This window comes from Stylophora pistillata, chromosome 3 (assembly GCF_964205215.1).
Source record: "Stylophora pistillata chromosome 3, jaStyPist1.2, whole genome shotgun sequence".
In the NCBI taxonomy this organism is placed as follows: Eukaryota; Metazoa; Cnidaria; class Anthozoa; order Scleractinia; family Pocilloporidae; genus Stylophora; species Stylophora pistillata.
In genome coordinates, this window is record NC_142521.1 from 20,175,778 (window position 1) to 20,190,000 (window position 14,223).

A 14,223-nucleotide genomic window follows, 5' to 3' on the forward strand; every position below is an offset into this window, starting at 1 on the left:
TGAAAGAGAATGTACCGAGTAAAACACTGCGTACATCATCACCTCCACAACACTCATTAAAACATGCCCAAACAGCAAGACTTATAAGGCTTTACAAACTAGCCAACACATGCACGCTGGCAACCAGTACTAGAATGATGTTCCCCTTTGGCCAACGCGGCTATGGGCTACTTTGCCAAAACAGCAAACAGAGCGTGCGAAAAAACTTTACAGACATCCACCTTAACATACAGCCAGCATACACCGCTAACCAGTGTTAGCAATACCCCTTAGGCCAAGACGGCTGGGGGCGGCTCTGCCATAACGGCAACAAACTGCTAGTCACAGTAGTATTCACATTTAGCGGCTGTCAATCCAGAGCATGATCACAAACGTGCTGTCTTGTCAAAACAACAACTGACCAGTCATGAGCCACATCATCTATCCAACTCCCACACGACAATGTTGGCTGGCTCAAGATCGCGAGAGCTGAAAACGAGGTCCAAAACAGACTTCATCATAGTAGTTTCACCGAGAGGAATGTTCAGCATATGCCGTCAAAACAAAGTTTGAGTGCCAGAATGGAGAAGGAAGGAACGCCCGTTGTGAAAATGTCACTAGCTGCTGATCCTGATAGGAAGATCCCTTCGTATGGTTGAATCTGCATGGACTGGCTAATGAAGGACTTCCAGCTCCCACTCTTCTCCACCAGAAGTGGCCACCAACTTGCTGAACGCCACTCAGGAACTATCAAGGTGCCATTCTCCCTTCCTGCTGACATGTGCCTCAACACACGTGGAACCAGGTATGGAGGAGGAAAAAGCCAGTTAACTTCATGAGACCAAGAAACTGTAAATGCATCCGCTGCCACACAACCTGGGTTATGATACCTGCTGCAGTACCTCTCCAACTGCTTCGTCTTCAGGCTAGCAAACCTATCAATGGTGTGGGGACCCCACAAGGCGTCAATGTAATCAAAGCAAGCTGGGTCTAACATACAGTCATTAGAATCCTCCAACCTTGACAGCTCGTCTGCTCTCGTGTTCTCATCTCTGCTAACCCACTCAACTGTTAAGCGCATGCCAAGTTCCCGGCACAACCTGTAAACTGCTACAGCCTCCATGTGCAGCTCCTTGATGCGGCTTCCCACTGACAAAACAATTTCTGCATTCCTGTTGTCGGTGCGATGGAGCACATCTTTACCCCTGACTTCATCTGCAAAAGATTGCAGCACACGCCTGATGGCAGTCACCTCTCTAAACGTAGAACTCTTTTCACTTTCCTCACGGGACCAGCTGCCCCTGGCTACCTTGTCACTCAACTGCACTGCAAAACCACCCCAACCTTGCCCACTTGCATCTGAGTAAGTAATAACCTCTACCTTCGGACTAGGGGACCGTATAGGATAACCACCAGTGTCAAAATTAACTTTCCAAAAAGAACTGGACCTCAGCTTGACTCTCCGGAGATATCAAGAAAGGTATGTCCCAGTGAACTGTCTGACATATGTCCCTGTAGAGTGCCCTAGTCCAGAGTCGTGCTACAGGGCCCAAGGCAAGACCCATGGAAACCAGTGAACCAGTGAACTTGTCATGCTGAAACCACAAATTTCTTAGCTATAGTATCATTCATCAATTGTTTCAAAGCATCAACCCTCCTTGGTGGAACCTGGAAAGTTCCAGATCGCAAATCCATTATAAAGCCCAGAAGTTCACCACATTGTACTGGCTCCCACTGACTCTTCTCTTCATTGGTGACGAAGCCACTCAACAAAACATCCCTCCTAACCTCTGCTGACAACCTGACTGCCTCACCTCGGTCCTGGTCTGCACCTGCTCCATCGTCCAGATATGTAAACAATCTGAAGCCTTTACCCCTCCAGTGTTTCACGAGTGCTCTCTGGATCTTGGTGAAGAGGTAAGGACCAGTCGATAAGCGAAATGGAAGGACCGTGAATTTAAAAAACCTTAGCTGCCCCTTGTAGAATAAGGAAAATCCGAGGTATTTGCAATGCTGAGGAAATATTTCGATGTGATGATAACCACTTTTATAATCAAATTTAAAAAACCAATCGCCTTCATGAAATAAGTCTGCTGCTGTGCGAATGTCATCGTACTTAAATTTGCATGACCTCAGGAACTGGTTGACATAACGCAAGTCCACTATTAGGCGGCGTTTTTGTGCAGAGTTCCTCACAACGCCCAGTGGGTTGCATACCACCAAGTCCTCACTTTTCACCTCAACTACAGCACCAGACAACAGTAACTTTGAAATCTCAGAGCAAACAAAAACATTATCCTCGACAGCACTGGGATGGTTCCTGAAAATTGCCTCCTGAGGAAGGGAAATAAATGGTAAGCTATAGCCTTCTTGAAGGACACGCAGCACCCACCTGCTAGCCCCAATGTTCTGCCAAAACGAAATATTCTCCTTCAATCTGCCTTTCACAACTGTGGGACAAGCAAAATCAACATTCTCGAACTCAAGATATCCTCTATATACACTCTCTTCTAGGGGGAAGTTCAGGGCATCACTGTTGACTTACAGATGATTGCCCATTGTTCTGGCCCCATCCTGGACTTCCACTTGCGACTGATGCACGGCAATCCCGGGCGTAATGGCCGTTTCGACCGCAGCGAAAACACAACTGCTTGGGGTCACGTGCCACGTTGGACGACATTCCCGCCGTTTGGAAGTTATGGGTTTTTTCAACCACACGTTTCGACCCATCAACTCCTCGTGGTAGGGGCGACTTCTTCGGTTTCCACTTTGCTGCAGCTGCCTTTCGTTTCTCCTCCCTGAGTTGCTTGCTTTCTTTGATGGCCTTTTTTATCCGTTTTTCGTCGCCAGAATCACTAGCAAGCGGCTCGGCTGCATAACATTCCACCGTGTCTCACCCATATTTATCGGTGAGACAAATGTGCTTATTCCGTTCTAAAAGAAGTTGCTGACCTTCTTCGAGGAGCTCGGACCTAGACTCATCATCACTCGTATTCCTAGCCCTGTCAATTTTATCCAAGACGTCGCGATTAAGTTTGTACTGCTTTTTGTTTCCCTCGAAGCGAAACTCCGGCTCCGGATCGCTCAGTTTGCCATGTTTTCGAAGCTTCGCATCATCAATCTCGTTCTTCAGCTGCTTTAACTCTCTCGTATACAGTTTCTGCTGCCGCAACAGCTCCTTTGCCCAACTTGGCGGTTCCTCGGTTCGGTTTGGAGGGTCCTCGCGCTCCGGCCTTTCGTGCCTTGATCCTTGACTTGATCGACTATTACCTCGCTGACTAGGGCTTTTGTTGTATGGCTCAAGTCGCCTAACCGCCCGAGAACTCCTCTTCAAACGTCTAGTTTCCTTCGGCATGCTTTACTAACTATTCGTAACAAATGTAAATAATACATGCACTTTCGCAGAAAAAGGTCAAGCAATGGCGGTCAACAAAAAACAACTGACCGCCTTACACCTCACATGACCTTAACCCATCCCCAGGCCCCAGCGGTGTGTGAGAAAAACATTTTCCACTTATTTCGTTCCACTCAGCCAGTGGAAAATCACCCTTCTGGGTCATGTTTACTGTGTGTTTTCACACGCAGCAGCCTGTCGGTTAGCTGTCGGTAGCCTGTTGGTAACCTGTCGGTAATCGGTTGGCCGACAGTTGACCGACAGTCAGCTGACAGGTTTTTCAGGGAGCTCTTCTTCATAATCACCCATTTATGCAACCATTCCAATCGTAATTTGATGCCACTTATCCCAGACTGTATGCGTATAATATTTGTGTTTTGAAATGTAAAAACTCAAGTTGGTGAATACATTACAATGGTCGCAATTAGATGGAGGACTTAATGTGCCAGAGTGGACAAAGAAACCTGGACAGTTAGTTATTACGAGGTGAAGCAAAGTAGAGCCTGTAGGTGTGATGTGAGTTGGTTCACTAATCACTTGAAACAGATTATTGCACTCCATCCAATGGCACAGTAGAGAGCCAAAGTCACTGCAGGCTCAAGGAATAGCAGGATCGTAATGACCGTTAAAGTCTCCAAGTAAAACAACTAAAGCCTATACCAAACGTCGTGCTGCTGCCATGTCGAACTCGAATGAATTTGACTTGGCAGTGGCATGGTGATAGCACGGCAGCGGTTTCAAATGTCAAACCTAATGAAGTCGCGCCAAATTCTAAAGACAAAACAAACCATCCATCCAGCAGTATTGCCCCATCCAAAATGGCGGAGGGAAACCTTAACGAAGAGCGCGAGAAGTTTGGTTTGTTTAAGACAATTTTAAATACCAGAAGGCAGCGCAGACGAATGCAACAGTCCATATTGAATACTGTTATTGCAAGGAGAGGATTACTTTTTAAAGTTTCTGCATTTATTCTTCCTCTGGTTTCCTTTAACGAGAGCCAACAAGTTACTGTATTATGATCATGCCAGCGTTTCCAAAGAAACCGTGCCTGGTGGAACACGGTTTGGAACACCTATAGTGAAAAACAGCTTAAACAAACTTTACGTGTTTCAAAGGGACCGTTTCAGTTCATTCTTAACCGGATTAGACATGACTTAGAGCGTGATGTAGTTTGTGAAGATCCCATTCCTCCGAATATGAGGTTGGCCATTTGTCTCTATCATCTTGGACGCGGGGAGTATTAATTTACAATAGCAGAAATGTTTGGAGTAGGTGTGTCCACTGTTGCAGCCATTACTGAAGATGTGTTTGAGATCATTGTGAACAATCCTTGGAATGACAGTGTCATTAACCATTTTCCCAAGAATGAACAAGCTTTTAGAGAAAAGGTGTCATGTATTCGGTTTTTATTTTTTATTTGAAAAGCACATGGAATACCTAATGCACACACGTGCGCATGCTTACGAGAACCAACCGCATACACTACAACACCTCCCCTGTAAGCCAGTCTCTTGTCCCCCTAAAGTCCTTAAGAATTTAAAAGTTCCCAAAAGTTCAACGCAACATGCTATCAGTAGAAATCCAGTCTCAAACTCCCCTCCCCCAAAAAAAAAGGTAGTTCAATGTTCACAGATCCATCCGAACTGGGGGTTGCCGCACTCTGGAAGGGTATCTTTTCACAGGAACATGTTCAATCTGGGTCAGTGAGCTGCTAGCAGACGATTCAGCCACTGGATTGTATTTGGGTGACGGGCAGTCTGTCTCCCTCGAGACAACTTCTGTCTGTTCAGGTAGTTCAGCTACTGGGTGATCAGTGGTTGTGGCTGGGAGTGGAAAAGGCAAGGGGTGTGAAACTGGCGGGTGTCTGTCTGTAACAGGAACATTGGAATCTCGGAGTTGATCCGTGTGTCGACGCCAAACTAGGTTAGGCCCAATCTCCACTTCATAAGACAGGGGTCCCAATCGTGCATGTACAATACCGGGTACCCACTTTGACTTTCCAGTGTAATTTCGTGCTATCACCCTCTGACCAATGGCAAAATGCCTTGTTACAGAACCACTCTTGGCAACAGACTGGTCTATCTGACGGTTGTTTACCTGGATGAAGAGATCTGGTTTTAACAAGTCCAGTCGAGTGCGTAATCTTCTTCCCAAAAACAACTGGGACGGTGGCTCTCCAGTGGTTGAGTGGGGGGTGATTCTATAAGTTAGCAAAAATCTCGCCAACTTAATGTTCAAAGATGTCACTTCAGTTTCACTCTTCATGGCATTCTTGAAACTCTGGACAGCACGTTCTGCTAGGCCGTTGGTAGCAGGGTGATAAGGTGCTGAGGTGATGTGTTTGATGCCGTTTCTCTTAAGGAATTGCTGGAACTCTTCTGATGTGAACTGAGGCCCATTATCACCCACTAACTGGGCTGGTACGCCATATCTTGCAAACAGCTTCTGAAGGGTTTCAATGGCTTTCGCTGAAGTTGTAGTGTTCATTTTCTCTATCTCTAGCCAACGTGAATGTGCATCCACTACCACTAAAAACATGCTGTTAAGGAAGGGACCTGCAAAATCAATATGAATTCGTTGCCAGGGCAACGAAGGCCATTCCCATGGGTGCACTGGCACTGTACTGGGCTCCCTCTGTACTAGTTGGCAACCTGGGCAGGACTTAGCAGACAGTTCAATTTCTTTATCGATTCCAGGCCACCAGGTGTAGCTTCGGGCCAGGGCCTTCATCTTCACGACTCCCATATGTCCCTGATGAAGTTCCTTGAGAACTTGAGGGCGTAGTTGTGGGGGTATTATTACTCTTATTCCCCACATCAAACAGCCTGATTGTAACGTGATCTCATCTTTGTGAACAAAATAGGGGTTGAGTACAGGGTCATGGTTGTTTGGCCATCCCTTCCTGGTCATTTCATGCACTTGGGCCAAGACAGGATCTCTTTGTGTCTCTCGTCTAACGTTGTCCACTGTGACTGGCAAAGGGTCAAACTGCATCAAATTATATACACCCACTGGGTCAACCACTTCTTCATCTTTGGCTTCCGTTAACAATGGTAGGCGGGAAAGACCATCTGCATTGCTGTGAACCTTAGTGTTCTTGTATTGAATGGAGTAGTCATAGCCTGCCAGGAACAAGGCATAACGTTGAAGACGTGCTGCGGTGACCACGGGGATGCTCTTCCGCGGATGAAAGATTGAAGTTAATGGCTGATGATCTGTGTATAGAGTGAAAGGACGGCCAAACAGGTACATGTGAAACTTCTTGACACCCCAGATTATCGACAAAGCTTCCTTGTCAATCTGCGCATACTTTTGCTCAGTTTTTGTCAGTGTCCTTGAAGCAAAAGCTATAGGTCGCTCGGTACCATCGTTAATTACATGAGAAAGCACTGCTCCAATGCCTACGGGGGATGCGTCACAAGCAAGCCTAAGTGGCAGACTGGGATCATAATGTGTGAGAACTTGCTCTGAAGTGATCATTTCTTTCACCTTGTGGAATGCTGCCTCGCATTGCTCTGTCTACTTCCATTGGTGGTCCTTTCCCAAGAGTTGAGTCAAGGGGTGGACAGTTGTCGACAGGTTAGGTAAGAACCTATGGTAGTAGTTGATTAGCCCGAGAAATGATCTTACTTCAGCTACGTCGTTTGGGCGTGGTGCTTCCAAAACCGCTTCTACTTTTGCTGTAGACTTGTGAAGGCCATCCTTGTCAATATCATGTCCACAATAGGTTATCTTCTTGAAAAACTCACATTTGGCTTTGTTAGCTCTCAAACCATGAAACTGTAGCCGTCGAAGGACTTCTTCTAAGTTAGCCAGGTGTTCTTCATCACTCTTTCCAGTGATAATCATGTCATCAAGTATACAGCTTGTGCCAGATGTCCCTTCCAGCACTTGATCAATGGTGCGTTGCCAGATAGCGGGTGCTGAAGTGATGCCGAACACTAGTCTATTGTACTGGAACAACCCCATGCGTGTGTTGATGGTGAGGTATTTTCTGGAATCTTCTTCCATCTCTAGTTGGTGGTATGCCTGGCGAAGATCAATCTTTGAGAATTTCTGTCCACCAGCAAGCTTTGCAAAGATATCTTCGATGCGGGGTAAGGGATATTGTTCAGCCTGTAGTTCTGGGTTTACCGTGCCCTTGTAATCACCACAAAGCCTGACTGATCCATCTTTCTTGGGGACGGGTACAATGGGTGTTGCCCACTCACTCCAATCAACTTTCGTGAGAATTCCTTCATTCTGAAGTCTTCTTAGCTCTTCTTCAACTTTAGGCCTTAAGGCATAGGGCACAGCACGAGCTTTGCAGAAATGGGCTTGGCTATCTTCTTTAAGGGTTAGCTTTGCTTTAGCTGATTTGAACGTTCCAAGTTTGTCTTCAAAAACATCAGAGTATTTGTCTAGCATGGTTTGCAGCTGCTCCTTAGTAGTTGATAGGGTTTGTGAAGCTTTCAATGACTTAATAGCATACCAATCTAGGCGTACCTTGTGAAGCCAATCCCTTCCCATCAACACAGGGCCCTAGTTCTTAACCACATACAGATCCAACAGCAATGGTTGCTGATCTTTGTACTCAACATTTACCTTCAGCACTCCAGCTGGGAAAATGTTCTCTCCAGTATAGGTTTTCAACATTAATTTAGTTTCTTGCAAGGGCTTGTCGTGAAATTTCTCCCTGTACAAATTATGTGGAATAATCGACACAGCTGAGCCTGTGTCCAGTTCCATTTTCAGTGGTTTACCTTCCACTTTCAGATCGATCCAGATTACTGTACTGCTCGGTTTGCTTACATTGTGTATCTGTATGTTTCCTAATACATATTCAAATTCATCGCTCTCACTGTACTCAATAGAATGGACTTGAGTGTTAAGCGGTGGTTTCGGTGGTTGTTTTGGCTTACCTTGTTGTTTCGAGCGAGAAGCTCTTGAAATATGGCCCACCTTCCCACAATGATAACATGTTTGGTCCTTGAATCTGCAATTGTGCGTTGCGTGCGAGTCTCCCCCACATCGATAGCAAACTTTAGTGGTGGGGTTCGGCGATGGCGCTTGTGTGTGGTTATCTGAGATCTTGTCAACGCGAGGTTCTGATTGAAGCTCACTTTGTAATTCCGCAGCATCGCGAATAGCCGTTTCCATTGCTATCGCTATTTCCAAAGCCTTGGAATATTTGAGTTTGGCTTCTGAAAGCAACCGTTTTTGTATCTGCACATTTCTAAGGCCACAAACCAGTTTATCTCGTAAAAGCTTCGTTAAGGTTGGCCCCAAAGTTGCAGTGGGTTGCTAATTTCTTCAGGTCTGCTACATAGGTCAAGACAGTTTCTCCTTCATGCTGAATCCGTTTGTAGAAGCGAAAACGCTCCGCTATTTCTAATGGTTTAGGACTTAAGTGTTGCTGAAGAGTCGTGACGATCTCCTGGAAGCTCTTCGTAGCTGGTTTATCTGGTGTAAAAAGATCTCTCAACAATGTGTACGTTTTGCTGCCCATCAAGCTTAACAAGGTTGGCGCTTGGCGGTCTTCATCGATGTTGTTTGCTAAGAAAAACTGTTCCACCCGTTCTACATAGGTTTCCCATTTCTCCTGTGTTTCATCAAAACTTTCTATCTTCCCGATAGCAGTCATATTTTCGACGGTCTCCTACGACTTTATCCTCGTCGCCACTGTCATGTATTCGGTTTTTATTTTTTATTTGAAAAGCACATGGAATACCTAATGCGCACACGTGCGCATGCTTACGAGAACCAACCGCATACACTACAAAAGGTGCTTGATATGGTGCAGATGTGGCAGTTCCCTTGCTGTTGGTCAGTGTTTAACGAATGTCACATCTTCATCAAATGTCCCCCGGCAGGTTTAGAGTCAACAACAACAACAACAACAACAACAGCAACTTTATTTCCCTTACCAAAATTTTAATATGGGCCATATATGGACCAAAGCTGGAAATTATCTGGAACAAAAGGTGGGGTTGTTATGGGAATTGAATGGCAATTATATGGCCAGGTTAAAACCATAATACTTTAAAATTTACTGACATTATCATAGTTAGAAAAATATGTATTTAATATGTTTTTGGACCATTTCCAGATATTTATCATATATGGAGAAAATATGGAAGGAAACCAAGCAAAAATCATTGTTGCATGATTTCCTGATATGGACCATATATGGGAAAAACATGGGAAAAAGGTTTAACAGAAATCAGCTGTTTCACCATTTCCAGAGTAAAGCTATATATGGTGAAGATATGGAAGGAAACTGCAACATCATTATTTTTGTGACCTCGTTTGAAGAACCATTTATTTGGTGCAAATCCGAGCCACCATATAGACCCCACGTAATGAAGCAATTGGCCTTTGTCGTAGAAAACTTAAGATGATTTCACCCTCAATTTTAGCAAATAGCTTAGAAATATATGACCCCACACACGATCATCATACTTTTATTCAATCATGCAAATACTTTATTGGTCTGGATATTACAGTGTCTTCAAGTACAATCTGATGCAATGGCTATAATTAATTAACACAAAGCTAATAATACGAGTCTTAACAATTACAATTAATAGACATTAGCTTTAGTTGTAATGACATGACGCCAATCTAAAGGAAAAGATATACTCAAGTGCTCAAATTTTGACTTCGCTACAGCTAGTTTATGGCCATAAGCGGTACACGTTTTGGTCAAAAGGCCTCTGTACACTTTTAATTTGTCTTTCCAGTTATTTGTGCCACAGTTGGGGTTGGCTGAAACCTTGCATAGACCTTCCCTGTAAAATACAGACAACAAACAAATAGATTACCTGCATAAGTCATTCTAGAGCTGTTTAGAAAAAGGCATCAAACAATATTATTTACTCAACATTTATAAATGCAACATTAACAACTATACAAAACTTTCTACGACATATAAATACTAATCATGACAATTTCATCATTTCTTAAGGTTAAACTCTTAAGTGCCAGTTGCCATAAACACAATGCAGTGCCCTGGCCAAGTTCTCAAATCTGCAGTAGAGCACTAAACCATTGAGGGCATGTGTGGCAGGATCCATGTAAAAATATCAAGAACTGACATGTACAGTGCTTTCAAGTGCATACTTAAAAAAAGAAATAGCGTAACACAGTTTCACTTGTGAACTTACCAATAATTGCCTCAACTATAGGCTGACAAAGAGGCACAGTTTCCTTTAGTTTTCTGCCCTTGTTAAGTCCTCTTGCACATGAAATTTTAAGCACTTTTTTGGAGAAGAATATATCAACAACAAGATTGACATACTCTTCCCATTTGCTGCATGCAGAGTAGATGGATCGTTGGCTTCCATACCAGAAAATGCCAGTCCCATCAAAGAACTCTCTTTTATCTGTAAGAAAAGGAGTGTTGGCAGTTAATTGCTTGCTTTGCATGTCTGTTACTGATTTCAATATATCTAAAAGCATTTTCATTTATTTCATTGTCAAAGAGAATTCTGTTATGATTGTGGTCAACAAAATTAATAAAACTAAGAAAATTACCTGGTGCTCAGCAGCAAGTTCACGTTCAGTGATACCAGCAGCCGGCCACCTTGCCATGATAGAAGTCAGTGACTTGGCTTTTACTGCAAATTTAAATTTCAACAAACATGTCTGTTTAAAGTGTGACAAAATCAAAATTCAATATGTGAAATGTTGTTCTGGTTACGTTAGTGGTGACTGAGTCTCGCTGATATAGGGCCGCTATGTCAATAATGCATGTGTAGAAAATAAGACCCAGCACCACACAATCTATTTGTTTATTTATTTATAAACTTTGCCAAAAACAATTTGGTAGGAGAGATCTCACAGAACTAATGTTCCAGTAACGAGACTCCTAAACAATCAAACAAAAAAAAAGAGCAAAAAAAAGAAAAAAGAAATTACGATTGAGTAGTAGGAATTATATGATTAGAAACAGGTAATTAACAACAGAGTTTGGCTAGTAATGCAGTTAATCTGATCGTCAGAGCTCCTCCTGCTTTTACGTGCTAGTCTAATTATGGCAGGGCGATCCCATCCTCGGAGACCCAGGGGCAGTGGGTCGATTTCAAGTTAGGGCACGAAGAGCCCCTGGGGACATTGTCTTACAAGACTAGCTCCAAACGGTCGCAGTCGTTCTGCCATCTGATTGGTGCCAGAAAATCTTTGTGTTTTTCTGACCAATCAGAGTGAAGTGTGCTTTAGAGTCCTCTCGTGTGTTGTAACACGGACAAATGCTAATTTCTCAGTTGCTCACTATGTTTGTTTGGGCCGTGCGATGGAGATTTGCTTGAGGTGAAAAGTTTCAGTCTCAGCACACAGTGTAAGAGAAATCGATCAGATTGTCCGCGAAAATCGTACCGGAAATTATACTGAATACTTTCTCAGGTATCACTAGAGAACGTGTTTTAAAGTTTGCGAAGTTTGCATACAACATTTAAACGTTAAATGAGATTTAAGCTTAAATCTTTCTAGATTTTTTGCATAATTTGCTGTGACTGAAACTTTTCCAATCCTGTGAAGTTATTTCGTCGCACGGGCCACGCAGGTATGTCGAGCAACTAGTACTTGCGCAACTTTCTGTGCGTGCCAAAATCTAATCTCATCTTCGCTTGAAAAAAAAGAAAAGCTAAGCGTGGAAACTTTTGCTTGTTAGATGTGGGTAGATGACCCTGTACTATTAAGCTGACATTTGCAATAAAGCAGACCCGCCCTTTCCATCCAATATTTCTTGGTCTTTGGTTTTGTTTTTCCCATTGAACGCAGCATCAGATTGATTCCCAATGATCAAAGGTATTTAACTTGGTCTTCAACAATCAACAGAAGAGGTGAAATGACAATGACTAAGGGACTAGAAGAGAATCCGTGGCCTTCCTAGCTCAAGAATTTCAACACTCTAGGAAGCAGTTGAAAGATTAAACTCTTTCCAAACCCCTTCAGTAACTGCCCGAACAAATCTCTCCTTCCCACGATGTTCTCGTTAATAAGTTTTTTTGTTCAGATTTTAATTAGTTAATCGGAAACACAACTAAGCTTTCTCTAAGCGCTTGCTGGAGGTCGTCCACGAACTGAAGCTGTATTGTGAACGACTTTACTACAAAGCGAAGATTAAATTTTGGCGCGCACAGAAAGGAGAAAGCTACGTAAGCGAAAGCGCTAGTTGCTCGACATACCTGCGTGGCCCGTGCGACGAAATAACTTCACGGGATTGGCAAAGCTTAAATCTTGTTTAACATTTAAAGCGACATATCGATGACTGCAACCATCGTGTTGTATACAAACCTCACAAACTTTAAAACACGTTCTCTAGTGATACCTGAGAAATTATTCAGTATAATTTACGGTACGATTTTCGCGGACAATCTGATCGATTTCTCTTACATTGTGTGCTGAGACTGAAACTTTTCACCTCAGGCAAATCTCCGTCACACAGCCCAAACAAACATAGCGAGCAACTAAGCTATTAGTCTATGTCCGTGTTAAAACACACGAAAGGACTCCAAAGTACACTTCACTCTGATTGGGCAGAAAAACACAAAGATTTTCTGGCACCAATCAGATGGCAGAACGACTGCGACCGTTTGGAACTAGTCTTGTGAGACAATGACCCCAGGGGCTCTTCATGCCCTAACTTGAAATCGACCCACAGCCCCTGGGTCTCCGAGGATGGGGCGATCCCCAAGCATTGTGTTGCTGGTAATGCAGTGTTATATATCCTTGTGGGAGTAAATTGGGTTCTTCCCAAGGCCAGGAATTAAGTTTAACTCGGACAGCCTGGTTCTCTGGTGTCGATCGTGCTGACTCGATATCACTGATATCCATCAAAAGTTGCGTGAATGATAAGGCCATCATGTCTTCCAGCTGTTGACTTGAAGATAGGTTTTTTTTAAAATAAAGTGCAACTAATATAGGTATACTTTTTAATAAGAATGTGCTGTTAATAAATCCTTACCTGCAGTATCAAGCCTCCCCTGTAGCTTCTTTTCTTTCTCTTTTAGGGTTTTATTTTCCAGTAGCAACAGTTTGCAGTCCATGTTGTCACATGATGTTGTGATCACCACATTTTCATCACAGTCATCTTCTTCATCACTTAAAACATGTGTTGCCTGTTTTTTGGTAGATTTGTCCCTTGAGGTTGTTGGTTTTGACAAGGAAGGAGTTGGTCGTTGTGCTGTTTTCTTTTTCTTTTTTGGTTTTTTTTTTTGTGATCTGTAGCTGTGGCCGGAGGGGCAAGATCAGTATTGTCATCCTCTTGATGATCATGAAGCTCATGGTTATCAGAAGGTCGAGAAGAAGAACTGCTATTTGCCTGTGGTGGTTTTGTGAAAGCCGGCAGGTAAAGAGGATGGTTATAACTGTTACCCTGGTGATGAATCTCCATAGATTGAAGTGGATTGCTAACTGACTGCAGGTTTTGAGAAGAAATTCTCTTAGATGCTTCAGCAATTTTGGCTGCGATTTCTGCCTTTCTCCTTCTTTTGGCCTTTAATTTTTCTGCTTCCTTAGCCTTTTTGGCTTTCTGTTTGGCTTTTTCTTCCTCTGTCATTATGCAGTTCTTTGAACTTGATGGCTGTTTCTGTGCCTGTGTGAACCGTTTCTTTGCAGACGGATCATCATTGGCCAATGCCTTTCCAATTGCACTTTTTCTCAGGCTTGTTTCTAGAACTTGTCTTTCTTTAAGGAGACAGTTCTTGTCATCTTGAATCCAAAACGGTTATAAACAATAGTTTAGCTTAAAATGCCTTTTTCTTTTCGTTACTCAACAGTGCCTTATTTCAGGGCATCGCCCATATTCACTCTGATCGAGCACATGTTGCAATATAGCTTTAAGAATTCAACACGACACACATCTCTAG

The 14,223-nt window shown here is 43.4% G+C and overlaps 2 protein-coding genes across 2 annotated transcripts; both read right to left on the reverse strand.

Moving 5' to 3' along the window:
• Nucleotides 1–430: 430 nt before the first annotated feature.
• LOC111325681 (uncharacterized) lies at nt 431–3,334 on the reverse strand. Its single transcript, XM_088752857.1, is given in 4 exon segments — nt 431–1,420; nt 1,422–1,572; nt 1,574–2,429; nt 2,548–3,334. Coding segments are annotated over 4 exon segments (2,691 nt in total). The 3' UTR covers nt 431–523.
• Nucleotides 3,335–9,814: 6,480 nt separating this feature from the next.
• Nucleotides 9,815–11,217, reverse strand: LOC148734961 (uncharacterized). Its single transcript, XM_088755174.1, has 2 exons — nt 10,519–11,217; nt 9,815–10,143 (listed from the first exon to the last, which is right to left on the reverse strand). Exons 1-2 carry the CDS (start codon nt 10,817–10,819, stop codon nt 10,079–10,081), a joined length of 366 nt encoding a protein of 121 aa, XP_088611300.1. The 5' UTR covers nt 10,820–11,217; the 3' UTR covers nt 9,815–10,078.
• Nucleotides 11,218–14,223: the final 3,006 nt, after the last annotated feature.

Coding starts and splice junctions, on each gene's coding strand:
- LOC148734961 (XM_088755174.1), bottom strand. CDS start 10,819: ATGAAAATGCTTTTAGATATATTGAAATCAGTAACAGACATGCAAAGC. Junction 10,144..10,518: donor TATAGTTGAGGCAATTATTG/GTAAGTTCACAA, acceptor TGTATTTTACAG/GGAAGGTCTATGCAAGGTTT.